The sequence below is a fragment of the Haliaeetus albicilla genome, chromosome 9, assembly GCF_947461875.1.
Source record: "Haliaeetus albicilla chromosome 9, bHalAlb1.1, whole genome shotgun sequence".
In the NCBI taxonomy this organism is placed as follows: Eukaryota; Metazoa; Chordata; class Aves; order Accipitriformes; family Accipitridae; genus Haliaeetus; species Haliaeetus albicilla.
Genome location: NC_091491.1, coordinates 12,557,463 through 12,582,851, shown reverse-complemented (window position 1 = coordinate 12,582,851; position 25,389 = coordinate 12,557,463). Strand labels below are relative to the sequence as shown.

At 56.4% G+C, this 25,389-nt stretch overlaps 1 protein-coding gene and 1 long non-coding RNA gene across 19 annotated transcripts in view; both read right to left on the bottom strand.

Moving 5' to 3' along the window:
- The window catches only part of TSPOAP1 (TSPO associated protein 1), a 76,436-nt gene extending 67,004 nt beyond the window's left edge, over positions 1 to 9,432 (bottom strand). For 14 of the 18 annotated variants that reach the window (XR_011326102.1, XR_011326104.1, XR_011326101.1 and 11 more), the window contains exon 1: positions 8,847 to 9,432. Coding sequence is in view for 14 of the 18 variants with exons in the window: in XM_069791580.1 (XP_069647681.1) it covers positions 8,847 to 9,182 (336 nt within the window). In the remaining 4 variants the exon portion in view is untranslated. The remainder of the gene's footprint in view (positions 1 to 8,846) is intronic. The other 4 variants (XM_069791570.1, XM_069791571.1, XM_069791572.1 and 1 more) reach the window with 2 other exon arrangements.
- Positions 9,433 to 15,085: 5,653 nt separating this feature from the next.
- LOC138686795 (uncharacterized) lies at positions 15,086 to 17,448 on the bottom strand. Its single transcript, XR_011326100.1, has 2 exons — positions 16,020 to 17,448; positions 15,086 to 15,938 (listed from the first exon to the last, which is right to left on the bottom strand). It is a non-coding gene; the product is annotated as an uncharacterized lncRNA (long non-coding RNA).
- Positions 17,449 to 25,389: the final 7,941 nt, after the last annotated feature.

Here is a 25,389-nt window from a genome sequence, read left to right as displayed (position 1 = left end):
GATGCATTGAGAATGAGCAAACAAAGAAAAGCCTCAGCAGGGCAGCTGGAAGAAAGCTGGTGCTTTTTCACCTGAAAACTTCAAAAAGCAACAGAGACCTGCAGCAACTTTTGCAGGGAGAGGTGCCCAGCCAGGCTGCTAAATGGGTCATGCAGTCAAAATGCCCCTGGAGCACAGAGCATCCAGCACAGTCCTTAAAGCCCTGCAGAAAACTTGCAGGAAGCCATTTGGGGGACAGTAAATCAAACTGCGGAGAGGACGACAGACGCTGCCTGCAGCGGCTGCTCTGCAATGCGGCTCGGGCTGCTGGTGCCTCACGGCACGGCCTGGCATGGACCGGCTGAGAGGGCTTCCCCCACACCAGCCCTGGGGAACATGCCAAAGTCTAAGCCCAGCTTTGTTTTAAAATCCCTGCGGAGAGCCAGACGGAGAGGAGGAATTTACCAGGTGGCCCCGTGAGCGGAAGGTCTCAGGTGGCCTTTGGAAACAGGTGGTCTCATGACTGATTTTAAAACATACACAATCTCAAGATGTATAAAACACATACAGTTTCAAGATGTCCCTGCAGTAACTTCCCCATCTGCAGCAGATATGGGTCCAGCTGCTGGGTTTGCTTTGCAAAAGCCATCTCTGAAAACCAGCCCCCCCGGAGACAGTTTGCAGACCTATTTCCCAGGTGAAACTACACCAGCAGTCCTGCTATCTTGGATATATTAAACCCACCGCTTCTCCTTCATTTGAAATCATTGTCACCAAGCCTCCACCATGTCAAAGCCCTTTAGCTGTTCATTCCAGCTGACTTTGGTAATTAGTTTCCTTAGCCTCTCAATCCTCACTGCTTGGAAATGAAACCTGTCATTGCCAATCCATTTTCTCCTCTTCCACCCAGTTTCAAGGGAATCAGCTCCCTCACAGAACAAAGTTATTTTCCATAGGCTGCTCTTCTGCAGTGCCCTCGCTGCATGTCAAAAGCAAGACAAAAATAGCATCACCTCCTGTTTGGTCAGTGAACGAGAGCAAAACCCACCCGCTGCCACTGCCGGCACAGCGAGCGTGCCTCACGCCACAGTGAGCATCATCCATCCCAGTGGAGGTAAAAGGGATATTTTTGTTAAAGGTATGGGAGAAGTAAGAGACATGCCTGGGATGGAGTCATGGTTATTCTGCCACTCCTTTGATAGGCAGTCTGTGTCCTACAGCACTACAGCACTTGTTCTACTTCCTTCATTTTGCGCCGGGTTCCTGGTTTCAGATACGAACATCTCTGTTCTTTCGTCAACTTCATGGCACTTCCCCACCAGGTCCTTGCCCTGCACATTGCCAACTCCCATTTCCATGAGTCAGCATTTTCTCCTGCTGCCCATCCCTCTTCCAGCCTACTACGTGCCCTTATTTATGTGATTTCCTCATTTATCTGATTTTTATCACCCCATGTAACAAATTCACAGAAGAAAAAATCCATCCAAGGCTATTAACTTCAAAGATACTGCCTCCAGCATGGGGAGTGCTAGAGCCACAAATTGCAAGATCTTAAGAGAATATTCAGGGGAAAATTCACTATCTATTTGCTCTTTCTTACACTTTCCCCAGGCATCCTCTCCTGCGCACCCTCTGACCACTGCCAGCTCTTCGTATGTTCCTCACTGTGTTTAAAATGAGATACGCAGCTAAAATTGGAGACTTGCAAATTCGGGTCCTCTCTATCTTTAAAGCCTCTTATGAAAGCACCATCATCGGTCCCAGGAAAATACTCCAGGAGGAGAAAAATCAGCTCAGTAGCCCTGACAGCCCTGGCTTGGCTGTCCTTTGATGAGCTCAGCTTCTCCAATCTCCCCAACCAGGGAGAAATTAATGTCCTGCAAAACTGAGACAAGGAGGAATGTGAGTGGAAAATAAGCTCTCAGGGCAGAGGCAGAGCGTCAGCGCTCCAAAATCCAAGGCTGCAGCCAGATCCAGCATGCAACGCAGCACAGTTTCTCACCTTTAACAGCAAAGCCAAAATATGAGAGGTTTTGCAAGCAGATGAGAGAAAATGACACCGAAATACCGCATGGCTGCTAGAAAGGCAGCTCTGAACTGCTCCTGATGTACTGCGCGCTTGTTTCTTCATCTTTCACAATCAGACATAAAATAGGGCAGTCAGTTGAGAGGGATGGAGGATTTGGAGAAACCCTTTCCTTTCCCTCAAGGCTAGCCTGTTCCCATGATGCAGAGCCCAGCACAGAGACCCAGAGCAAGCAGTCTTCCAAGGGATGGACCCAGTGGGGACTTTCACAGGGGAAAGGTCCTGCGCAGGGTTCAGGTGCTCATCTGGCTGAACATCATCGTGGCTGGCATCATAAGTCCTCAATTTGCTCCTCGCCCTGCTCTCCAGTGTAGTACAGAGACCTGTAACCCATCCTCCTTCCAGCTGGCCATCACCTGCCTGAAGCAGAAGCATGACAAGGTGTGCGTGGCCCTGGACAGGCTTTCCCTAGCTGTGACCCACCTTCTCTCCACATTAAACACAAATTGTTTTGCAAACATAGGATGTATGCAGCCAGAAACTGCAGCTGATGATTGCTGGGATATGTTCCATCTTGGTTACCAGATAACCTGCAGCACAGGGTTGTGCAAAGCAGGCTCCTCAAGTACAACAACATCACCTTCCTGCCCTTGGGTCATTCTGCGACCCTTGGGCACCCCATGTCCTTTGTGGGGTCTTTCACCACCTACACGCCTTGTGAGAAAGATATCCGCATGTCGTAGGACGAGAAACACGTACAAAGCCTGTTCTTCCAACTACCATTTTAACACTGATGTACAAACTTCTCCCTTGTCTCTTATCAGCTTTCAGAAAGAACGGGCCTAGACCCACTCTGGTAAAGCAGGACTGTGCTGCATCCCCACCACAGTCAGGGGACACTAACGGCATGTCTGTTTCATTGCACAGCTTGGAAATGTTGAAAGCCAGGCTATATACCATGAAACATAGTTCGGTTGTAAAATTCAGGTGCCCAATCAGGAGCCAAGACAGCCAAGCTACCTTTCCCCCCATTGCACTTTCTTCTGGGTGCTGCTGAGCAAGTCATTGAATCTGCAGAGAAGTAGGCACAAGCAACAGTATTTACACGAGAAAAAAGCAAAACGTAGAAGAAGTAGGAAGTAAATGTGTTAACATCTTCAGTGCAAACACAGTAAGACTTTGCAACCGCCTCTGCTTCTTGTGTATTCATGCACGTTGCCAATCATTTGAGCTAAGACATGAGTATTGGCTTTCTATAGAAATTGCTGGGGCTTTTTGTTGTTTAGGTCTGAACAAAGGTCAGCCTGCAGCTCCCAGCACTGCAGGCTCAGGCCCAGGCAGCCCCAAGGTCTTCATGGAGCATCTGGACTCTTTTTGGATGCCACGTGTCAGATAATTCTAGTTTGTAAGCATGCAAAAAAAAAAAACAAAAAAAACCCCAAAAACCCTGGGGAAGAATGATAAAAATTTAGCTCTTTCCAGGTTTGGTATTTTGATGGCTGGAGCAGGGATGCTTGTTCTCTGATATCTCATCTTTCTTGTAACAGAAACTCTAATCCAAAGAAACACTCCCTAGAAAGGCATGAGACTTTGGTACTGACGAATGCATTTGGGAACAAAGTGCCTGTCCGCAGTGCATGGTGCTGGACTGTGTCAGGGCTTCACCCTGGGAAGCCATAGAGATGCCTTTCAGTAAATCCCCTGCCCATACGGAAGTGCCACTGCCCTCTAACAGGATAATAGCTTGAAAAGTTAATACCAGGTCTCCTTCCTACCTCAGAGCCTCAGCAACACTATTCGTGGTCTCATAAGTTTTCTTTTATTGAGTGGAGAGACTGGATTACCTACCATGTTCAGCTCTGAAGAGGCAGATGTGCTCTTCCACCTTGAAAGATGTATCAAGGAGCTAGAGTGGCTGATTTTGTATGCACAGCTCGGTTTTTGCGCAGATATCTGCTCCACAGTTCTCGCCCACCTGTACCTCTTTTCCAAATTACTTGCAGTTTCCCAGGGGCCAAGAGCACCTTTTCTGCTTGTGTCACATTGGCTTAAAACCTGTTGTAATTGCCCAGACTCCGACACATCAGGAACAGCATTCTTTGCCTCTCATAGTAAAGCAAGAACTCATTTGGGGCAATTATAGGATTTTGTCCTGAAATAAGAAGCCCCAAATCTCCAAGGGCTTTAACAAGTAGCTAAGAAATGGCTGGAACAAATCATCCACTTGCACCACTCACAAGAGCCAGAGGTGCTGTTCAGTGGTCAGTATGGAAATGTGAACGGCAAGAGCAGCACAAGACTTACAAACTGATGCCCAAAAGGGTATTTTCCCAGAACTACTAAGCAGATGGCTGGGATGCAGAAAGCCTGCACTCACAGCAGGAGGAGGGCAACAAGGCTGCCAGCACTGCACATGCTGTTTGTCTTCATGTTATTCCAGCGGGAAGGAAGACTACAGCCATAGGACACCCAAAACAAGGAAGCAAAGACATTGGTGAGTACCCTCACCAAAAATTTAGAGGGTAAAATGAGAAAGGTGCTGCGGCGAAAGATCACGGTGCAGTAATGGCCAACAGCAGCATGATGTGACAGCCCTGTCCCAAAACCAGTTTGTCATCACCAGTCCAGAGGAGCCAAGGACACAGTTAGTAGGCAATGGTTGGTGTCCCTTGTCCTCCATGTCCCATACAAGTGACCTGGCCAAGCCATTTGGACATGTCGTTGTACAGAGAATATGAGCTTACTTAGAGAGACAGTTAAAATGAAAATTACCTTGCCTTCATACAGTCTCGCTTTGTGTTTTCTTCCATTCATTCCTACAAATAAAGTCACACTGGCTCTTCATGGCAGGCGGCTATCTGAGGTTGGCCATACATTCATAGTGCTTGCAGAAAACAGCACTAGAGTCATTTGCATGAGACTGAGCGTTGCCAAGACAAGAAAGATTAATTTACTCAGATTTTGAGCAAGATGGAGTACAGTCTTTTTCTAATTGGAATTGTAGGAAATGGTGCCTGTAACAGCAAGAACTGGCATCATTTCCCAGGAGGACTTTCTCAACCTAGTGCCATCTTTTATTCTGCTGACCTACCCTTTCTAGTCAAGGGTACAGCTCTACACACCCTCAGACATTAAATTAATAGTTTTCCATCTTTGCCAGTAGAAAATCTGAGGCTCTTGAAATGCCGTGAATTCCTGCAAAAGGCACTGAGCAACTTCTTGTTGCAGCTTGGCCTGAACACTTGACATGGAAGGTCTTTACCAGCATTTTATAATTCTTACTGTGTCTGTGCTTTGTGTTATCAAGCCCCACTGAAAGCAACAGGTTATTTTGTGGATATCGAAATTCCTACTGACTGGGGGGCTCCTTGGTTTAAACATTTTCATTTGGGTTTTACAGAGTTATTGAATATCCTCAGCTCCATCTGACCTCAGGGGAAGCTGAGGCTTGGCTTTTAAGAAATTCAGATCCAAAGCAACCTCTTAAGATTAAGAAGTAGTCACAACAGCCAACTGTGAGCACTCTAGCTGTGCTTCTTGCCTGTGTGGCTCATGGGATGCCAGGACAGGGATGTGGTCAGCCGCTGAGCTGTAAGTAAGTGCAGCTTACTTACTTCTGTAAGTGCAGCTGGGGAGGTTGGGAGGGGCGAGTAATCCTGGAAGTGAAGGGCACAGGGAATATACCAAAACTGAACGACTGCTCCTCTCCCCTCTACCAATTTAGGGCATCAGGAGCCTTCACTTCAGCAACCTGTTCCCCAACCATCCTGAGTTTCCAGGGCCAAAGCAGATCCCACTGGCACAGCATCCCTTAAGAGATGCAGACAACTGAACTCTTGTGGGAAGTGCTCTAAAATCCATCTGACAGCATTATGGGAACTTTCCGATTTCCAGCCAGACTGTATCTGTGCCACTTTAACCCCATTCTTCCTACGTGGTTGTTTTTCACCTTCTCTGATATTCATTATTCTGACTGGGATCCTACACCTGCAGTGCCTGGAGATTCTCAGCAGGAAAGTCATTTCTTACCTCCTGTGTCCACACAGAAATTTTGGAAAGCAAGACCAGAGCGATTTCAAAGGCCCAGGACCAAGAATACATTTGTGACAGCAAGCTCCCAGGTAGCATTATTCAGTGGTAACATGGTGGGACACATGACTCTGCAGAGGAGCTAGGAAACCCTGCAGTGCATTGCAGGATGCAGAGGCACCCAGCAAATGGATGGGAAGACCTGGGCACAAGTCACAATAAGGGAAATTCCCACCAGACCTATGGAGAACATTCCTCTCCACGAGAGTGCTGCAGCTTCAGGACAGGGTTTAAGAGGTGGTGGGATCCCAGCCCTTGGAGATATTGCCTGGTCAGGCCCTGAGCAACCTCCTTCAGCTCTGGAGCCAGCCCTGCTCCGGAGGGTCCAGGTGTGTCTCCCCAACCCACCTCTCTAACTCCAGAGTTCCCTTGCCAGCTCCCAAATGGGAGAAGAGCAACAGCTCTCCACCCTCGGCACTCAGGAGGGACCTGAGCAAGAAAGCTGAGGTTAACTTCACCTACGGGTAGTCTTAACATCTGCCCACAGACTGTCCACAGAAGGAACAGCAGAGCAATAGTGGCAGAGGCTGGGACACACGGCAAGAGCTTCATCATAAAATCAACACCTTTAATCAACTCTGTCAGCGATGAGCCCTCAGGAGGCTCTTCCCCGCACTAGGAGATTACTCCCTGGAGGCAGCTGTCCTGTTTGCATAATGCAGCACTGACATGCCAAGGACAGATGTCCTAAAGGAAGCCCAGCTCCAGCAGCAGGACACACGGTAGTGCTTGTCCTAGCCTGGCCAGGAAAAGCCACGCTTTTGGAGCGGAGCTATGTTAGCATCCCCTTGTCCCCAGCTGTAACACAGCACCTTGCTCCCTAGGAAGTGGGTTTGAGGATGTGGCTTCCACAGCCCAGCAGCACAGGCGCTTGCTCTGCCAGGGACAGCAGCACTGAGCTCTCTCCTGGGTCTGAACTGGAAGCCTTTCACATCACTAAAGCCACTTGACTTCAGGAGGAAATACTGGAATTTTTTTGCAGGAAAAGACAAGTTAGCCTTTCTGGGGATCAATGTCAATGTTAAGGATGGTACTGCCATGGTACCACCAGTACCACCACAGCAACATCAGGGTACTACTATGGCACTACCACAGTACAGCACAGTGCCACCAGGTACCGCAGTACCATTGCTCTGATACCATCATGGCACTATCAGTACCATCAAGTATCACCATGGTACTGCCCCAGTACACCAGTACTGCCACAGCCCCATAGGAGTGGGAAGGGAAATAGTCACCCACCAAGCCAGGAGCCTCCCAGATCATGGGCAAACACTCAAAGCAGCCCAAGAACGAAGGGAAGATGAATAGCTGGTGCTCAGCAGTCACTACCGTAGAAACCAAGCAGGGTCCTCACCCCCTCCACTGCCACCCATGTGCACAGCCGGTGCATGGGGGACCCACTGCAAGGATCAGCTAGAGCTGGATGCATGGCCCCCACCACACAGGATGCTGTTTGGCTGCTGGAGCACCCACGAACACCCCTTTGCTCCAGCCACCTGCCCCCCCTGCCACCCCCAGCCTTCCCACCTGGGCTCCCCCACCAAGACAGAGTGCCTACCCTCTCCCTCGCCAGCCAGATCTCCCAAAGGGAGAGAAGACAGTAAGTGCAGCGCAACTGATTTGACTCTCGGGATGGATGGAAAAGAAGGGTGGGAGCAGAAATGCTTCCCAATCTAGTGCTCCATTTGTTGGCTGAGGTGCTTCTGGAACAGGTAGGGGCTATTGTCAGAGGCGGACTGAGGACTGCCTGGTTAAACGTGGTGTTTCCCTAAGCATCATGATAAACAGCCCTTCAAAAAAGACACATAAGAAACTGTGCTTGAGTGAAACCATTTTCTCTCTCAGTGGTTTTCCAGCAGCTCCATTTCTCCTGTGGGCTGGTCCAGGCTGCTCTCCAGCCAGGCTCAGGAGCACAGCACAGGCTTGGCTCAAAAACCTCCTGCTAAATGCCCATCAGCTCTGCCAGCTCTTACTTCTCATCCTCAAGAGGAACAGGCTGAGAGTTTAGTCGTCCCCTATTTTAAAAGCACCATGGAGCTACCCCACACCCCAGAGGATCCCAGGAAGATGACTGATTTTACCTATGGGAAAGGAGGGCAAGCTGTCCTAAGCACGATAAGCTGATGAACTTTTGTGGCCTGGATCGAGGAAGTGAGACTCCGAGGGAGTCTTTTGGGCTGTTTTTAGAGATGTGCAAGGGGCCAGGCATTGCATTACCTCGAGGTGCCCCGGTGCTGTCTACAGGGACAGGTTCTGCCTGCAGTGCAGGTGCCCCAAGCCCTCCCGGGCTACCCTGAGCAGAGAGGGGGATGCTCTGGAAAGGGGTGGCAGTGAATCACGTCCCTGCCGCTACCTGCAGAGCCATTGATGCTGCCGGAGCGAGGAGCCGCCGCAGGGACAGCTCAGCCTTTGCTGGTGCAGGGGCCGTGTCTGCATCGAGCGGGCTCTGCTAGGGCTCTGGGGAGACCCCACACCGGCTCCAGCACCGGCCAGGGGAGAGGCAGCTGGAAACCCCTGTGGAAGGGCAGCGAAGGCAGCGGGTCCTTCTCCCCCACGCCAGTGCATGACAGCAGCTCTGGCAGCTCCCAGCCCCGCAGGGAAGGTTTCGTGGGTGGCTCAGCCACAGCCAAGCGCAGCTATTTCCCATGCCCGTCTCGTACCAAGGTGACATGCCCCGGTGCCTCCCCCCACCGAAACGCTCACCGCCGCACCCCGCCTGCCAGCGAACGCACCCTGGCAGCCGCCTTACCTGCGGGGGTCTGTCTGTCCGGTCGCGTCCGAGCCCATCCATCGCTCGCAGCGGCCTAACGAGCTCCGGCGCGGAGCGAACCCGCTGGGGGTCTGCAGGGGGGCCGCGGAGCGTCCCCGAGGGCTCTTCCTGGGGCCGGGCTGCTCCGGCCCCCTCCGGCCGCGGCGACGGCTGGCAGCTCGCCCCGTCACTGTCACCCCCCACGCCTGTACGCGTGTCCAGGTCCGGGCAGGCGGAGGCCGCGGGGACGGCATCGCCCGCTGCTGGGGCACCGCTCTGCCCCGCTGCCGGCTGCGGCGGGTCCGCACCGGACACCCCCCGCTCCGGCTCCTGCATGGCTGGGGCAGGGCGCTGGGCTCACCCGCTGGCGGCGAGGGCTCCCCGTGGCTCCGGGAGCCGGCACGGAAAACCCGAAGGCATCAGAGCAGCGGCGGGAGCAGCCCGGGCCGCGCTCCCTCCCGGCGGGGATGGAGACGGAGGCGGCGGCAGCGGCGGCGGCGGCAGCAGCATCCCTGCGCCGGGGGAGGCTCCATCCCCGCCTGGATCCGCCGGCTCGGCGGGCGGGCGGCTGCCGCCCCCCCCTCCACACACACACACACCCCCCCAACCCCGTACAAAGGCTGCCGCCCGCTGCCCTCAGCCCCCCGCCGCCCCCGGCCCCATGCCCGCCGCCGCCCGCCCGGACCGGGATGACGTAGCGGAGGGGCCGGGGGAGCTGCCAGCCCCTCACCGTGCCTTCGGGCAGGCCCAGCGCAGACGCTGCCGACTCATCAATATTAAGCCGGGCCGTGCACCCCGGGGGGCCGCGCCGCGCCCCGGGCCACCAATAGCGGCGGCTCCGCCGGTTTCCATGGCAACGGTGCGGGGATGGGGTTTGCTGCCCATTGATGAGGCAGCGGGGGTGATGCGGCAGCGGGGGGGGGGGGGAGCGGCGGCCGGGCTGCCCCCCACAGCCCCCCGCATCTCATCACCCTCCATGCCCCGGGGCCGGGGTCCCTCAGAGCCCCGCGCAGCGCCAGGATGGGGGTGTTGGGGAGAGCACCGGCCCGCAGGGCCCTGTGCAGGGCAAGCAAGTCTGCTCCTAAATCCAGCGGGTTTTCCCCCTTCCCTCCTGCTCTGATGGCCGCTGGGCACAAGAAGGGGCAGCTCTGCCCTGCCCGGGGGATGCTCGCACACCTTCCCTCCCGGAAAGCAAAACCTCGGGCCCCCCCACACCGACACTGCCCGTGGCACGGCGTGCTGGAAACAACCTGCTGCCCAAAACGCAGGCTGGGCCCTGCCTGCGGTGTGCCCAGGGCAGGGGCTGCAGCAGGCAAGAGGCAGAGGGTGGTGTGAGCAGGGATGGAAGGGTGGGGAGTTGATATGATGCAGGGAGACAGGAGCTGGCAACATAACGCTATAGCAAAGCGGGGCACTGCCATCTCTCAGCGTGCACACACACACAGAGCATGCAGACGTGTGCTCTGTCTCTGTCTACTCCCTGCCTTGCTGCGTCTTTGAGGAAGATCACTTCATTCATCAGGCTGCACGGTGCTAGCGATGCTCAGGGGAAAGCCACCAGGCCACCCTGGGGGACATCTGTCTGTCCTTTGCTCCCCATCTCTGTTCAAAGCATGACCCACTGCAGAGCAAGGTTTGATGACCCCAAAACCAAGAGGGGTGGCACAGGCCTCATACCACTACTGAGCAGCTGGGGACAGGTCCTGCCCTCCCTGTGCCCTTGTGTGTGGCAACAGCTCCCAGTCCCACTGCTGGTACCTCCCCACTGCAGGGTGGGAACAGGGTTTGGCACTTCACAGCAGGTTGCTCCCTTTGTGGTCACGGCTCCTGCACCAGAAGAACCTGCTCTGGGCCTCCTGCTCCAGGGGAGGTACTGGGCAGGGGGTCTTTGGTGCCCCTTTCAGACACCACTTTGTGAGGCACCTTCTTTGAGAGCTTCATCAGCCCATCCAGATGTGTAACTGTGCAGATGCATCAGCTCTTGAAACAGATGCCATTGGCTGTATGTCATCTCTGCCTGAGCAGAGACAGCACAGGCAAATCACCACTAAGACAGTTATTTCTCAGCACTGACTGCAAAGGGTGTAGGTGACCCACTTACATGGAGTCCTGCGCCATAGGGAGTTACCACCAGGTCTAAGTGTCTCACATCTCACAGCATGCAGGGGCCTGCCATCCCACTTGAATCCCAGATCCCGAGCTGTCCATTTTTAAGGAGTACATGTGCATGGTGGGGGGAAGCCCCAGGCTGGTAATGAGTAGCAAATGCAGCCAAGAGGGAAGATTCCAGACAACTGATCCCACCTTCCGGCATTCTCTGGTACTTGTGTACCTTCAAAACATCAGCTTCTTTGACCCCTTCCCCTCCAGGAACAGCTCAGGAGGAGTCCCACCACCTCCCACTGCTGGGATCCCCTCCAGTCCCTGCCCATGACTGTTTCCCCTGACGGGGAGACACCAGGCAGGATCTTCAGGTGCTGCACAAGTGCGGAACACGGCCCAGGCACTGCACAGCTTGCTGACAAGACAGAACAAGAGGGTTTAATTAGCAGGAGGTGAGAGCCAGCAGTGGGAAGCAAAACGCACCACTGATAAGATCGTGTGGTTGCGAGCAGCATGCATGCCGCTCACAGCACAGCCTCCTTGGAAACCCTGCTCTGACACGTCTTGTTTTGTACTTCCACTGCCATGTGCTGCTCATGGTCTCTGCTCACCCGCTGCCACCATAGTCCCCTGGGCAGCTCTCTGCTTCTCCTGCTCACCACTGCCAGACCCACATGGCTCCATGGCACTCTCAGACCTGCTACCCTGGAGAAAGAGGGGCCAGGAACAACACCCCAGGCCAACCCAGGCTCAATTTTGGCTTTCCCACAGCCTTTACGGGAGACCCCAGTGAGGTGAGGTGATGTCCACACACCCCCACCACCAATCCTGGGGAAAGGATGTCTCCTGGGGCCCTGAGCTTGGGAAGCTGGAGATGATCTTTCACACCTTGGCCAGCCTACAGCTATTTAGCCAGCTGGATAAGTCATGGCTACAGACCATCCTTAGAAAGGAGAGAAGAGAAATTCATCTGGGCTATTGAACAAAGACTCAGTAGCTCAGGAGCTCCCCGGGCTGCAAGTCAAGGAAGTCTTCATGAGAGCTATGGGGATGGGGTGCTTACAGGCACACCTGGTCCTCCAGGTCACCCAGGGATCTGCTGTAGGGCTGTGCTCCCTGTAGAGGAGATGGGTCAAAGCACTTCCTAGAAAGATCCTTGAAGCTCTCCCAGAACAGGGGAAGCCACATGCTCAGGCAAAACAGGTGATGATATAGAGCAACTGATGAAAAGTGGGCAATATTGGAGAGCTCAGGATCAACAGCTCAAGTCTGGGAAGATGAAAAAGGATCCCAGCAGAGCCCTCCAACAGCACCCACTGCTCTCCAAAGGCATCCAAGGAGCCAGGTCTGTGCCTGGTGGTGCAAGAACAGGTATACAGCACATGGTCCCCCAGGGCCTCCCGCTCTTCTGTCAGGGAGCAGCAAGGATTGGGCTGCTCCACAGTGAGCAACAGATGAGAAGTCAAGTGTGACCCCCGCACACACAGCATCCTCAAAAACCAAGGAGTCATCCCACAGCTCTTGAGCAGGACACTAGTAACAGGGTCCCTTGGCAGCCCCAGACAAGATAAGATGAACCAGGACCAGGGACCCCAGCCAGGAGCAAGAGGAGACAGACCCAGGACTACAGACAAGGCTACAGTAGAGGTATGGGGTCCATTCAGGGTGCAGGGCCAGAAAAAAGCTACCTGCAACATGGATCTAGGAACAATCCAGAAGACACAGCTAGAGACAAGCATCTTACAACCCACATCTAAGGGCCAGCTAGGAAACAAGACCAAAGAGAAACTCACCTCTACAAAAACTCAAACAAGGACCAAAGACCCAGAGCTGAGCTTAAATAATGCTCCTGGCCCAGGGGCAGCAGGTCCACAGGGTGGGGCCCCAGGTGAAGCTGCTTTGGGCAATTAAAACCAATTAGTGCCTGCTAGGTCCTGTTGAGCTCCTCTTCTGGTTCTGGGGATGGCATTTGGCAGGGACTAGGAGGGGTTCATGGGAGCTCCACTGCGGTCTCAACTGGGGAAGGAAGCATGAGGATGAGCACCCAGGGCTGTACCAGGCCTGGGTGACCTGGACATGGGTGAGGGGATGATGACATGTATCAGCACTCATGGGCACCTCCAGATTGAGGTGACTGGCAGTGTCAGCCCTTTTCTATCTTCTTGACGGCAGATCCCTGGGGATGGCCCCAGCAAGACAGCCCCTCTTGCCCCCGTGCATGAGCTCATGCTGGTGACTGCAGGAACGTGCAGTGACATGAGTGGATGCCTGCTCTCCCAGTGGAGTCCTTCAGCTCCCGCTTCCCACCTCTCTGCACCCACCCTGTGCCCAGGGCGTTGCTCTGACACATCCTGGTGCAGCTCCAAGGAGGAGGTGCGAGTGGCCATGTTGCCCAGACTCACTCTTCCCCCTGATCCTGCCACCCCCAGCAGCACATGGCCGCTGGTGGGACCATGCTGTGGAGCAGCATGGGGACCGAAACCTGGTTAAAAATAACCTAGCAGAAAAAGGGATGTGACGGACCGGCCCTTCCGGGGGTCACAGTGCCGCCCCAGACATGGTGGCCCAGCACGGCGCAGTGTGGGAACACCATTACGTGCACTGGAGCTGGTGTGGGAGAAACTGGCTCTTACCCACCATGCCGGCAGAGCCTGGCCGGGCGGCTGTATATAGGGTGCCTATAGCCCTCCACAGAGGCGCCCGACAGCGCTGGGACGGGCACCCGCACCCTCCACAGCACCCCGAGGGGTCTCAGCCCCAGTCCCTGCCCTGCTCGGGGCATTTCTGGGTCTGCAAAGCAGCAGGGACAGGGGCCCCCGCAGCCTGCTCGCCCCTGCAGCATCAAACAGGGGCAAGGGTAAACGAGCCGAGGTCCTTTGGAGACCAGGAGATCACCCCGACAGGGAGAGGACACGTTTTCTTGTGGGAACCTGCCAAAATGCATTCAGTACGGAGGGAGGGCACTAAAAAATGGAGGGTTTTTTTTTTAAAAAAATGGAAAAAAGTAGCAGTTTCTGTTTCGCTGCTCTCGGCAAGAAACATGTTTCCAAACATCTCTCCTGGCAGTGAACACTGAGTGGCCAGGGGTATTGTGGTATATTTGTAACCACAATAGTCCATCAAAAACATTTGGTATTTATCCTTCCTAATACTTGGATATTCATTATTAGGAGGTGAACTTTCAAAACTTTTGCATGCTAAAAACTCGGACTTGCTTTTCCTTTCCAGCACGCAGCAAAATGAAAGCTGTTCAGGGCGGTCTGCACTGACTGCTTGCGGGGGGCGGGGGGGAGGGTCAGCCCTTTTTTGGTTTTACTGTTTAAAAACTTGCCTCCTTGTGACCATGACGACAGTTTTGATTTGATTTTTTTTTCCTTCCGCATCCCCTTTGAACAGTCACAAAACCAGGGAACGTGGGAAAGCCGGGACAGCGAAGAGAAGCAAAACACCCTGGTCCTTTCTGGCCAGCCCAGGGAGGGCTCAAAGTGAAAGAAAAAAAACCCAAACTCAGTAAAAACACCCACAAGCATTCCCGAGACCAGCACAAGAAGTTTTACAAAATGTGGGAACTTTCCATTAACATTTGGGCTCCAAAAGGGGGAAAAAATATGTATTTTTAATGTATTTTTTTCTACTATTTTTAGATGCCCTCTCCCACAGGCAGGAGATCAGTCAAAGCCAAGGGTGAAGATGCCTGGGGGGTTTGGGAGCTGATGTTTGGGGAACATGGACCCTCCCCCTGCATCCCTGGAAGCCGGGCTGGTTTTAGACACCCCCCCAAGGAAGGACAGGACAGGGGTGCGTGGCTGGACGGAGACAGGGACCATAGAAGGGGCTCTTCTCTCCACATGGCCTTGCAGCCATGGCTGGGGGTGCCGCATGACACGGCAGCTTTGCCAGTGAGCCTTGGGGGACTGAAGGTGAGACCCCTGTGTTGATGGGCTGAGATTTGCTGGCTCCTCTTGAGCTATTTCCCCCACCCCCACCCACAGTCCCACCAAGGCTCCCCCAGGGCTTTGAACATGGTCTCCAGCAGCGTGCAAGCTCATGGTGCCTTCTGCTGCGGAATAACCCTGCTGCAAGTGTCTCTTCCCCTGTTTTGCATTTCCCAGGAACAGAATAAAAAAGTCCACAAGTCAATGCGGAAAGAGTTTTATTTAGCAATCCCTTGCCCAGCTGCACCCAGCAACCCTCTGGCAGCACAAAGCCATCTGAGAGCCCCTGTCCGCCTGCCATGCCTCTCCCCATTGCACGTGGCCACCGCCACTGCCCAGCTTTTCCCAGGGTTTCACCACACGGAAAATGAAGATGGGGGGGGGAAATGGGAATTGGAGGCTTTGCTACCTACCTGGCCTCACAGCGTACTGCTCGCTCCGACCCAATGGGCCCCTCCACCACGCACGTGGGGTGCCGGGCTATGCAGCCCCTCTTCCCCACATGGCCGGTCCCCAGGTGCCAGAGGGACAGCAGGGACGAGCAGTGCATCCACAGCCTGGGGAGGGTGGCGGTGCCCACGGGGCAAGCGGCCGAGTGTGGGCACCCTCCCGTGAGCCAGGCACAGCCTGTCCTCCGCTCTTGGACCGCGCGCAACTCGTGACGGGCACATGGGTCGTGGCGGTGCTCTCTTCTCCGTAGCCCACAGTACACTCATCCATAAAGTAGGAAACACTACACCCTGCAGTGCTGTTTAGTAGTGCTTTCTACTTTATGGGTGACTGCACTGTCTCTCAGTCGGTGTCCGGCGGTTGCTCTCCTCCAGCGAAGTGCTTGCTTCTGCCCGCACGGGGCCACCTCCCGCGTGCCACATGGCCTGGCCACGGGGCCACCTTTGGCATCAGCATGGCCAGGAATGAAAATTGCAGGGCTGGTCTTGCCCTGGGGACAGACAGTCTCTGCCAGTGTCACCTCCTGCCTCGGGGAGCTGTGCTGGGCGTGGAGGACATCCTCGTCCCCACAGGGGAGATCCTGCCGTGTGCTCCCTTGTCTCCTCTAAAACCCCATGCTGGGCACAGGGGACATCCTCACCTTGTCCCCATGGGTGAGACCCTACCTCATATCCCATTGTCCCACCTCAAGCCCCATCCTGGGCACAAGGGACATCCTTACCTTGTCCCCAAAGCAGGGAAACCACCTAATACCCCATCCTGGTCATAGGGGACAACTTTCACTTGTCCCCCAAGGGGGGACTCCAGCTAATACTCCATCCTGGTCATAGGAGACCACTTTGACTTGTCCCCAAAGCAGCGGACCCCACCTCAGACCCCATCCTGATCACAGAGAACCCAATTGCCTTGTCCCTGCTGGTGGGGACCCCACCTCAAACCCCACATCCCCTCTCAGACCTCGTCCTAGGCACAGAGGGTGTGTTTGCTTTGCCTCCATAGGGAGACCTCCAGCTCATACCTTATCCCGTTCACAGAGGACCCCCTTGCCTTGTCCCCATAGGGGAGAACCCACCTTGAACTCCATTGTTGCCCTTCAAACCCCATCCTGGTCCCAGAGGACACCCTCGCCTGGATCCCCAAGGGTGAAATCCCACCTCAAACTCCATCATTGTCCCTCAAATCCCATCTGCGTCAGAGGATCCCCTTGCCGTGTCCCCATGATGGGACCCCATCTAAACGGCACCCTGGTCATAGAGGACTCCTTTGCCTTGTCCCTCTGGTGGGGACCCCATGGCAAACTCCACCTATGTGACAGGGACCCCTTGCATTGCCTTGTCCCCATGGTGGAGACCTCACCTAAATGCTACTCTGGTCACAGAGGACCCTTTTCCCTTGTCCCCGTGGCGGGGATCCAATGGCAAACATATCCACATCACAATGTCCCCATGGAGGACCCCACCTCTTCTCCCCGTCCTTTACCAAAGACACCCTTGTCCCATCCCCCTACCCCTGAGGCCACAGAGACCCATGGGGGACTCCACCTCACCCCATCTGCCAGCCACATGGAGACCCTTTCGATGCCCCCATTGACCTTTGGGCCGTGTGGTGGGGGTCACCCTGAGGTCCCCGCACCCGAAGCCACGCAGACCCCAGCCCTGACAGCCTCACCTCACCTGCCCCGCCAGCCTCTCTGTCCACCCGGTCCCGTCCCCACTGCCACCGAAGACTCCCTGGGTGGCACTTCTGCTTTGGGTGCTTCCCGCCTCCGCCCACCCGCCAGCGCGGTGCCTCCTCCCCCCGCGCCTCCACCCTGCGCCCTGCTCCCCGGGATGGGGGGGCACCTCCTTACCTGCCGTCGGCCCCCTGCACCCACTGCCCCCCTCGCGGTGGGATCGGGGCCACATTCGCCATCACCCCAGGAGACCCCGTGCTGCATCTCGAGCACCACGTGGGCGCCTCGGATGGGTCCCCCCATTACCAGGTCGGGGTGCGGGTGGCCCACGCTGGGTGCCAATGGCCCATGCCAGGTGCTGGTGACCCACACTGGGTGCTGGTGACCACGCCGGGTGCCGGTGGCGCATGCCGGGTGCTGGTGCGGAGGGGTGCTGCATGGGGTGGTGGTGGCTGCCAGGGAGCAATGGGCCCCTGCAGGGGAACGAGGCCGCTTTTAACCCCATCCTGCCCACGTGGCCCCGACCACAGGAAGAGCCGTAGCTGCCGAAGAGATAACGGTGCATGGTCCCACCCAGTGCCACCACGCAGCCTGACCGCAGCCAGCCCAGCCGTGGGGCGAGGGGTGGCCGCCGCCAAGCGCCGGAAGCACCGGGGGCCGTTGCAGAGCAGCCGGTTACGCTCTCCTGGGCTTTGCTGCTGAGAGCGACAAACATGTTTGTGCAAAAAAAAAAGAAAGAAAAAAAAAAAAAAAAAAGGCTGCTTGCACAGGGCGACAGTAACTAAATCCACCCCACACACATGGCTGCGTGGGGGCCAGGATGGCCGTGCAGCTCCATCATGTCACCTTGCCCCATCCTGGTGGTGGGACCTGCGCAGGAGCAAGATATTCCTGACCATGGAAAGAGCTTACGGAGGGGCTGGCAGCTGGTGGCCGGGGTCTGCAGGATTCAAGGTGCTGCCTGGTGGTAAAGGCAAGGCAGGTGGGGACGTGGGTGCCAGCGGGCTGCGAGCCCTAAACCTGCTCTTTAGGAAATGTGTTGCCCCAGAGACCTCCTGGAGCCTTTCACCCGCTTGGTGCTCTGCAACACCAGACTTCCCTCGGCCCCGGGTAGCTGTAACGGCCAACAGGGACATGAGCGCCCCAGGAAGAAAATCGAAAGCTGGGTTTGCAGGATTTGCACGCTCAGGTCGCAATGGCCATCACTGCCTGATGGCACCGGGGCCGGAGCAGCCACAGGTTGTGGAGCAGGGGGAGTTTGCACAGCCAGCACCGCGCTTTGTGCCAGAAGGACACCCTGCCCTGGTGCTGGGTGAAGCTGCCCATTAAACTAGATTAAAAACTATGAGCTAAATCCCCAAAAGTGACTGTAAATGGGACCACGTTGGTCAGTGCAATGGTTTTCATGTGGCTCTGCAAAAAGCTCTTTTTTAGGCTAATGCAATGCACTCTCTACATTGATAATCTGGACAGAAATGAAAAATAAAACCCCAAAACCAAATAAACCTACTGGTGAGGTTTGCAGAAGGCAGGAGAAGAGCAAAGTCAAAAATAACCAAGCAATGGCATAGTCAGAAGTAATTTGACTTGAGCAGCATGTGCACTGATGACAGCAGGTAGAAGGGGCTTTGGTGGAGAGGGAATTGGTCGGGAAACTCCAAACCAAGGTTGAACTGCTCAAAGAGTTTCACTGGAAAAAAAAAAAAGAAATGGCTGGAGCGAGCCCGTCCACCTGCCCAGCCGACCCCGTCCCTGCACCTCTGGCTCCCGGAGGGCTGCCCTGGCTCCCATTCTTCACTGGCCCTGTGCCCATCTCCATCCCTTACTGTTACTGGGCTGGGGACATCGTGCTCCCCGCTCCAGTGAGAAATTCAACAGGGAAATCTAAGCTGCCATTGGTGATGTCTCCAGAGGGTCCTTTTGGCAGCTGACGCAGCTCTGACCCGGGAGAGCATCCCTCTGCCTTGCCAGAGCCATGTGGTGAGCAGCTCCTCACCGGCAGTGGAGGCCACCACGTGCAAGGCTGGTCCCGTGTGAAGCTGGGCTAGGTGCCTCCTCAGCTCCCCAAATTAGCCTTCCTGGTGACACCTGAAATGTGTGAACATCATTTTGGGTGTGTGAGCAGGTTGTTCCCAACCCAGAGACTCCCCTGGGGACAGCACGCCGTGCTGTTAGCCACCTTGATGCCATGGGATGGTCCCCAGCGGCGGTGGATTCCATCACAGGGCGGGACAAAGTTGCACAGGGCACAGGCAAGCATGCTCTTACAGCGGAGCCGAGGAGCCTTTTTTGGGGCAGCCAGAGGGAGCTTTGGTCCCAGAGGTGCTGCTGAGGGACTTTCTCCCATGTGCCGAGGTCAAGGCCATGTTTCTTGCAGCGTGCCTTGCTCTGACGACAAGCCAGCCCCTGCTAAATACAGAGGCCTGGGAGGCAGGAGGTGAAGGTGAGAAGCCAGGCCCTCGTGAGAAAAGGTCCATTTAAAGCTAACCACGTTGCAAAGCAAGATGAAGATGTGTTTCCTAAAGGAGGCAACTTGGAGAGACCGTGCCGGAGGGCAAGACGTCAGGTGGAGGGCGAAGCACATGGCTGGTGCTGGCGGACGCCGTGGGGAAGGAGCTGTGCCTTCCCGAAATGGGGCTGTCTGGCAGAACGCTGCTCACCGCCTGCCCGTGCTGCTGCCTGCACCCAGCCAGGCGCCCGAGTGCCGAGGAGCTGTGCAGGAGGGCCGCAGGCACTTTCCCAGCAGGGAAGTGGGGGGAGGTGACACTTCCTCTTTCCCCGGCTGAGCACGGATGGGGGGACATGACATTTTGGATGTCCCGAGTTGGTTTCCTTCTGCCAGCAGCAGCCTGCACTGCATCTTGCAAAGGAGGAAATCAGCAGATCTGGTTCCTCGGGCTCAGACGAGGAGGTCTGAAAGTCTCCAACTGATGATGAACTTACCACATCCCCTGGCCATTGGTTAATTTTACCGACCAGCAAACGAGGCTGCGGGAATTTCTGCCCCAGCCTGTGGCTCTGAATCGCTGGTCCTGCTCCGCTCGGCACACCCAGCTAAAATAGCTCCTAAAGGGCTGAGAGCACAGAGGCTTTTTGGGGTTGGGGGAGGCTGAAACAGCTGCGTTTCCTCCCCCGGGACCTTGTGAGAGCGTCCGGTCCCAGCGCTCCTGAGGCCCCTCTCCGCACCCTGTCCGCCTGCTCGGTGTCACCCAGGGACTTGCTGATGGACCCCCAGAGTACTAGGTGCTGCTGCTCCCCAGGGTACAGCTCCCTGACCCGCCACAGCTCCCTAACCCAAACCATCTCCCACCGTGGCACTGCTCCCATGGCTCTGCCCTCCCCCTGCCCTTGTCTCGCGGCACCCAGGTGCAGGTCAGACACCCGCAGCATCCCCGTGCACCCAGGGGTGCCACCCGGTTTTTGCTCTGTATTGAGCACCAAGGGTGCATCGTCGCTGCCACCCCCCAGGACCCAGTCTCCCCGCTGCCCCGTGGGTCATGGGCTGTTGCTTTTCCAGTAACTCGCTCAGTATCGGCAAGTGCAGGGAAGTGGGAGCCGTGGGCTCGGGGGGCAGCAGTGCCGCCGGCCCTGGCCCATGGGCAGGGGGAAGGGCCCTTGTCAGGCAGCACAGCCTGGGCGCTGCGAAAGCGCTGATATTTCTTATCGTGCCTTGCAGCAACTTCCCCTCCTCGCCTGCGGTCACAGTGCTCACTGCATGCAGGGGAAGTGGTGGCCAGGCCAGCTGCCTTTGGCCCTGCGCTGTCTTTAAAGGAGACAAACTCCTGCCGGCACCCTGGCCTATGGGCACAGCTCTGTGCTGGGGGCAGGCAGCTGCCTGCTACCTAGCTATGCCCACATGGCTCCCATCCATCCAGCACCTTATGGGCCGGAGAGCCGTGCTAGAGGAGGAGGAGGAGGAAGGGGGGTGTTCTCACCCTAAGATTCCCTGAGCCCCCTCCACTGCCCTGGGGCTAGTGGGAAAGGGGGTCCACTAGCCACTGGGTCCACAGCCCCAGTGGCACAGACAGCCAGTAGCATCTCCTGGCCATCATTCTGCCAGACCCCAACAGAGCCACAGTGCCTCAGTCATGTCACTGTTAACGCTGAAGCCTAATGACTGTGTTCCCAACACAAACCACCATATCCCCTCTGAGAACAGGGGACAGAGGCACAGGGACGGGCACAGCTTGCCGGCTTTGCAGCGCAAAGGGTGGCCTCAAAAAAAGCCTTGGGACAGAGGGCTCTGACCTGGCAATGCTCCTGGAGAGTGTGGGGAGGGCTGCCGCTGTACCAAAAAAATCAAGGATGCCAAAACCAGCTCTTGAGAACTTTTTGGATGGGAAGAGCATTGTTTGCCACCATCCTGCCAGGCACAACGGGGCACAAGGAAGAACCGCAGCACCTGTGGCACAGCCAAGCGCCCACCTCTGCACCCAATAGAGAGGGGCTGCCATCCCACAGGGCTGGGCTCAGGGTGAGACCCATCGGGCTGAGCCACGTTTCACCACCGAGCACCAGACTGCCGGCGCCGGGCGGGATGCTGGGGTGGGGGTCCCCATGTGCTCCCAGGCTGACCCCGCTACCCGCACCCTGCCTGTCCCCCTGGGAAGCACCGCTGCCGGTGGGGCCGGGGTTGGAGCAAGGCCGTTAAAAGTGAGTCAACTAGAAACTGCCGGGTGAAACAGGCGGCGAGCGGAAGGCAAATGAGCGCGCGAAGGGAAACCTCAAAAAGCTGAAGTGACGCGCTGGGGCGGGTGCAGGGGGACACACGGGTTAACACGGGCGCCTCAGTTTGCCCATATATAGACAAATCGTGGCCCATCTGCGCCAATGACGGGCGCGGGACCGTTGGGCTGGCGCCGGCGGGGCACAAAGTGCCCCGTCATTTTCCATGTCACCTGCTGCAACCGGCTTTGCAGGTGGGGGTAGGGGAGGCCCTGGGTCGGGGGCCCTGGCACCCCCACAGAGGCACCCCGTGGCACCCGGCACTGCACTGCAGCAGCACAGATGGGCAACTCCTGTTTTCCCCTTTCCCACCTTAATCCAAGGGTTGCACAACCTCCTAGGGTGCTCTGTGCCAGGGTGGGTTTGTTTGGGATGAAGGATGCTCCAGGACAGAGCCCAGCAGCGATATGAGGAAGGAGGGATGAGAGCCGCCCTGCTGGGCTGTGGACCTCTTGGGGCAGGATAGGCTCAGGAGACACAGGGTTGAGCTCTGTGGTAACAGTCCCTCCTCTCCCCCCCCAGGACAAGGCATGGGAGGAGCCGAGCATCTCCGAGATCCAGAGACCCCAAGGAGGAGGAACAGGCACCCAGTGCTGCCAGGAAGCGTCTCACCAAACCTGGCATTGATGACACCTTTCCAGACCAGCTGGGCCAGGTGATGCTGGGAGAGCGGTATCAAAGCCCCCAGCCTGGCCAAAGGGCTGGATCTTGTGGCCACCAGGACATGCCAACACCCTGCCCTGTACCAGGCACCTGGGCTGTTTGGGGACCCACCAGAGGAGGTGCAACGCCCTTGCCCAGCATGTGTCCCAGGGTTCTGTTTGGGCACTCAACACCTCTTCTGCAACTGCCCACACAGGAGGACCATTCCCCTGAGGGGAAAAAGCCCCTTCCAGCCCAGTGTCTGCTTTGGTCAGAGCCTGGGTGATGCACATCTGGCCAGGAGGAGGAAGGACGAGTACCACCCGGGATGCAGCAGGAGGTCCAGGAGAGCCAGCAACGGGGTAGATACCATCAGGTTCTCAAATCCCTCCTGTGACTTCAGCTGTGGTCTCACTTTGCCATTTGCCCTAAGGAAACGTGCCCTCAGCACCCCCAGCAACCTCCACCATCAGGGTGAGACCCCACTCTGCCCCACCAGCCCTTGGCATCTCCCCTCCCCATGATGCAGAGCTGCAGGAGCAGACCAGGGAGGTGAGAGGTCTCAACCAAGAGGAGGCTTGGGACCCTCCACCAGCTTCTTGTGTCCCCCCAGCCACCAAAACCCCAACTCTGTTGGCAGACCAGTGGGTTTAGAGGTGTCCACCATGAAGCAGCTCAGGGCCTCTGCAGACAGCTTGCAAGGGGTAGCAGTACCATCTTCGCATGTCCTTCGCAGGCCTACTTCAGCAACCGATGGCCCACTAGCCTGTCTCTCGTTCACAAAGCAGAGCCTCCTCCTTCCACTTCCTGAGGGGCAAACACCCAGAGGACCCATCATACATCAGAGTTCCCTGTTTTCCCTGCAGATCCCCTCGGCGGGGAACATGTCCCAGTTCCTCACCCACCCGCTTCCATTGCCAGTGCACCAGGAACCCTTTGGGACGGTGCACGCGGCAGTCGTGCCTCTCTTCTGCCACGCTTTGAAAGCTTTTGTAGCTGTCTGAGCCTCTGAAACCTGCACCCATCCCCTCTGCAGACTGTCCAAACCGCTGCTGCCGAAAGCTGGCTGTAGGCCTCCTCCTCTCTCCACCACATGAGACACAGTCGGGCGCCTTGGTGGCTTCTCCCCATGAGCCCTGATGCAGAGGTGATGGGCAGAATGGGCCACCCATTAATGGCACGCACCGTGGCTTTGCCATCCTTGCTCCAGCAGCATTTCACCTTGGCCCTGGGCAGGCAGCACAGGTACCAGGAGGACAACCCAGGTCATCTTCCCCTGCCAAGATCTCCTCAGCCAGTTTCCAAAGAAAACAGTTTTAAGCTGGGATTTGTTTTGGTTGGTTTTTTTCCCCCAGCACCTGCCACCAAGGGTCTCTGCACCCCCGTGGTAACCAGCCCCCCCAGGTGCACAGGGACAGCTGAGAGGCACCTGGGAAAGTCTGAGTCCGCGCGCTGGAAGGCAGCGAGACAGCAAGTGAAAGCAGATTTAGGGTGAAGCAGGCCTGATGCTGCTGCAGCCGGACCCCGAGCAGCACCTCTGCCTGCTGGCCTTCACACCAGCACAGAGGTGACAACGAGGGAGGATGCCACAGCGTGTGCAGAGCATCCACAGGAGCAAAACTGGGGGGGTGTCACCCTGCCTCAAGCACAGTCGCCCTTGGCCGGAGCCCAACGCTTTCTAACACATGTCCCCCTTCATCTGAAGCCCAGTTTGCCCAAGCTACAAGACAAAGGCCAACGTGAGCCGCTTTCATCCCGGGGCGGTGGGGAGCAGCATGCGTGGGCAGGTCCCCGTCCCCAGGGCGGCACACGGAGAGGCCCCCGCGCAGGTGGGGATGGCTCAGCTGGGCATTTCCCAGCACCGCCGGCAGCTGCATCACATAGAAACACCGTGTGCTCTGCGGTTTTGGAAAGTCACTTTTCTCGCCTGGAGGGAGAGATGGGGTATCGGTTCTCAAAACCCGCACGAAGAAATCCACTGGCTCGTGCTTCCTGCCTGCGCTGCCAGGGGCTGCCCCAGCCCCCCCACTGCCGGAGAGCAGCCAGGCTGCTTCAGATGCCAAACCTGCAGGATTTTCAGGCCTGGCTGAAATATTTTAACGTCATTTGGTGCAGGGGGAGGAGCCGTCTTAAATTGACTCAGATCTACAGCTCCCTGCCTGGTTGACAGCCTGGGCTGCCGCTACACATTTTTCCTCCAATTTCTTCAACGTGAGAGCTCCCTGCCCTACTTTTCTCAGCAAATAAAGCTCTGCATCCGTTTGCTTTTTGCTGCTACAAAACCTGGCAGCTTTGGGGCTGGAGTCTAACTAAAATGCTCATTTCAGGTGCTTTGCAGAGGTCCAATGCTCAGCTTCAGCAGCCTGGGAGCAATGAATCACTCGGGCAGCGTGGGCTGGGAGATGTGGTGCATGTGTGGGCGAGCGAGCAAGCAAGCTCGCAGGGAGGAGGCTCACCGAGCCAGCCCGATCGGAGGCACCAGGTTCTTGGAAGCACTGCGAGCTGCTGCAGGCAGAGGAGGTGCAGCTCCCTCTGAAAGACCACCGGCCTTCAGCCCGTTTGCCTTGCTGTTCTGACTCTATTGCACTTGCATTGCAGTCCCCACCGGTCTTAACTCTGTATGCCCTGGAGCAATTGTGCTTCCTAGTAAGGGGTGAGGTCCCTGAGGGGTTTACAAGCCCCCTCACCTGCCCTGAGAAGCACAGTGACAATGCACACTACTCCCTGGAGACAATTTCCTAAGCAAAGGTCGCAGCCCTGGGTAGTGACCGTGTTACTGCAAGACTGCAGCTTCCCAGGAAGGGGGACATGAACCACACCATGCCTGCAGACCCACACCTGGAGCCCAGCCAAACAAGCCCATCCTGCCTGGGGTCCTGTGCAGAGCCCTTGTCTCCTCCTCTGCACCGTGGGGCCAGGGGACAAGGTGGCCTGGAACTGGAGGAAGGGGTCCTGATGTGCCTCCAGCACTGGAGCAGCTCCAGCGTGGCCGTACCCATTCCTGGAGCCAGGGAAG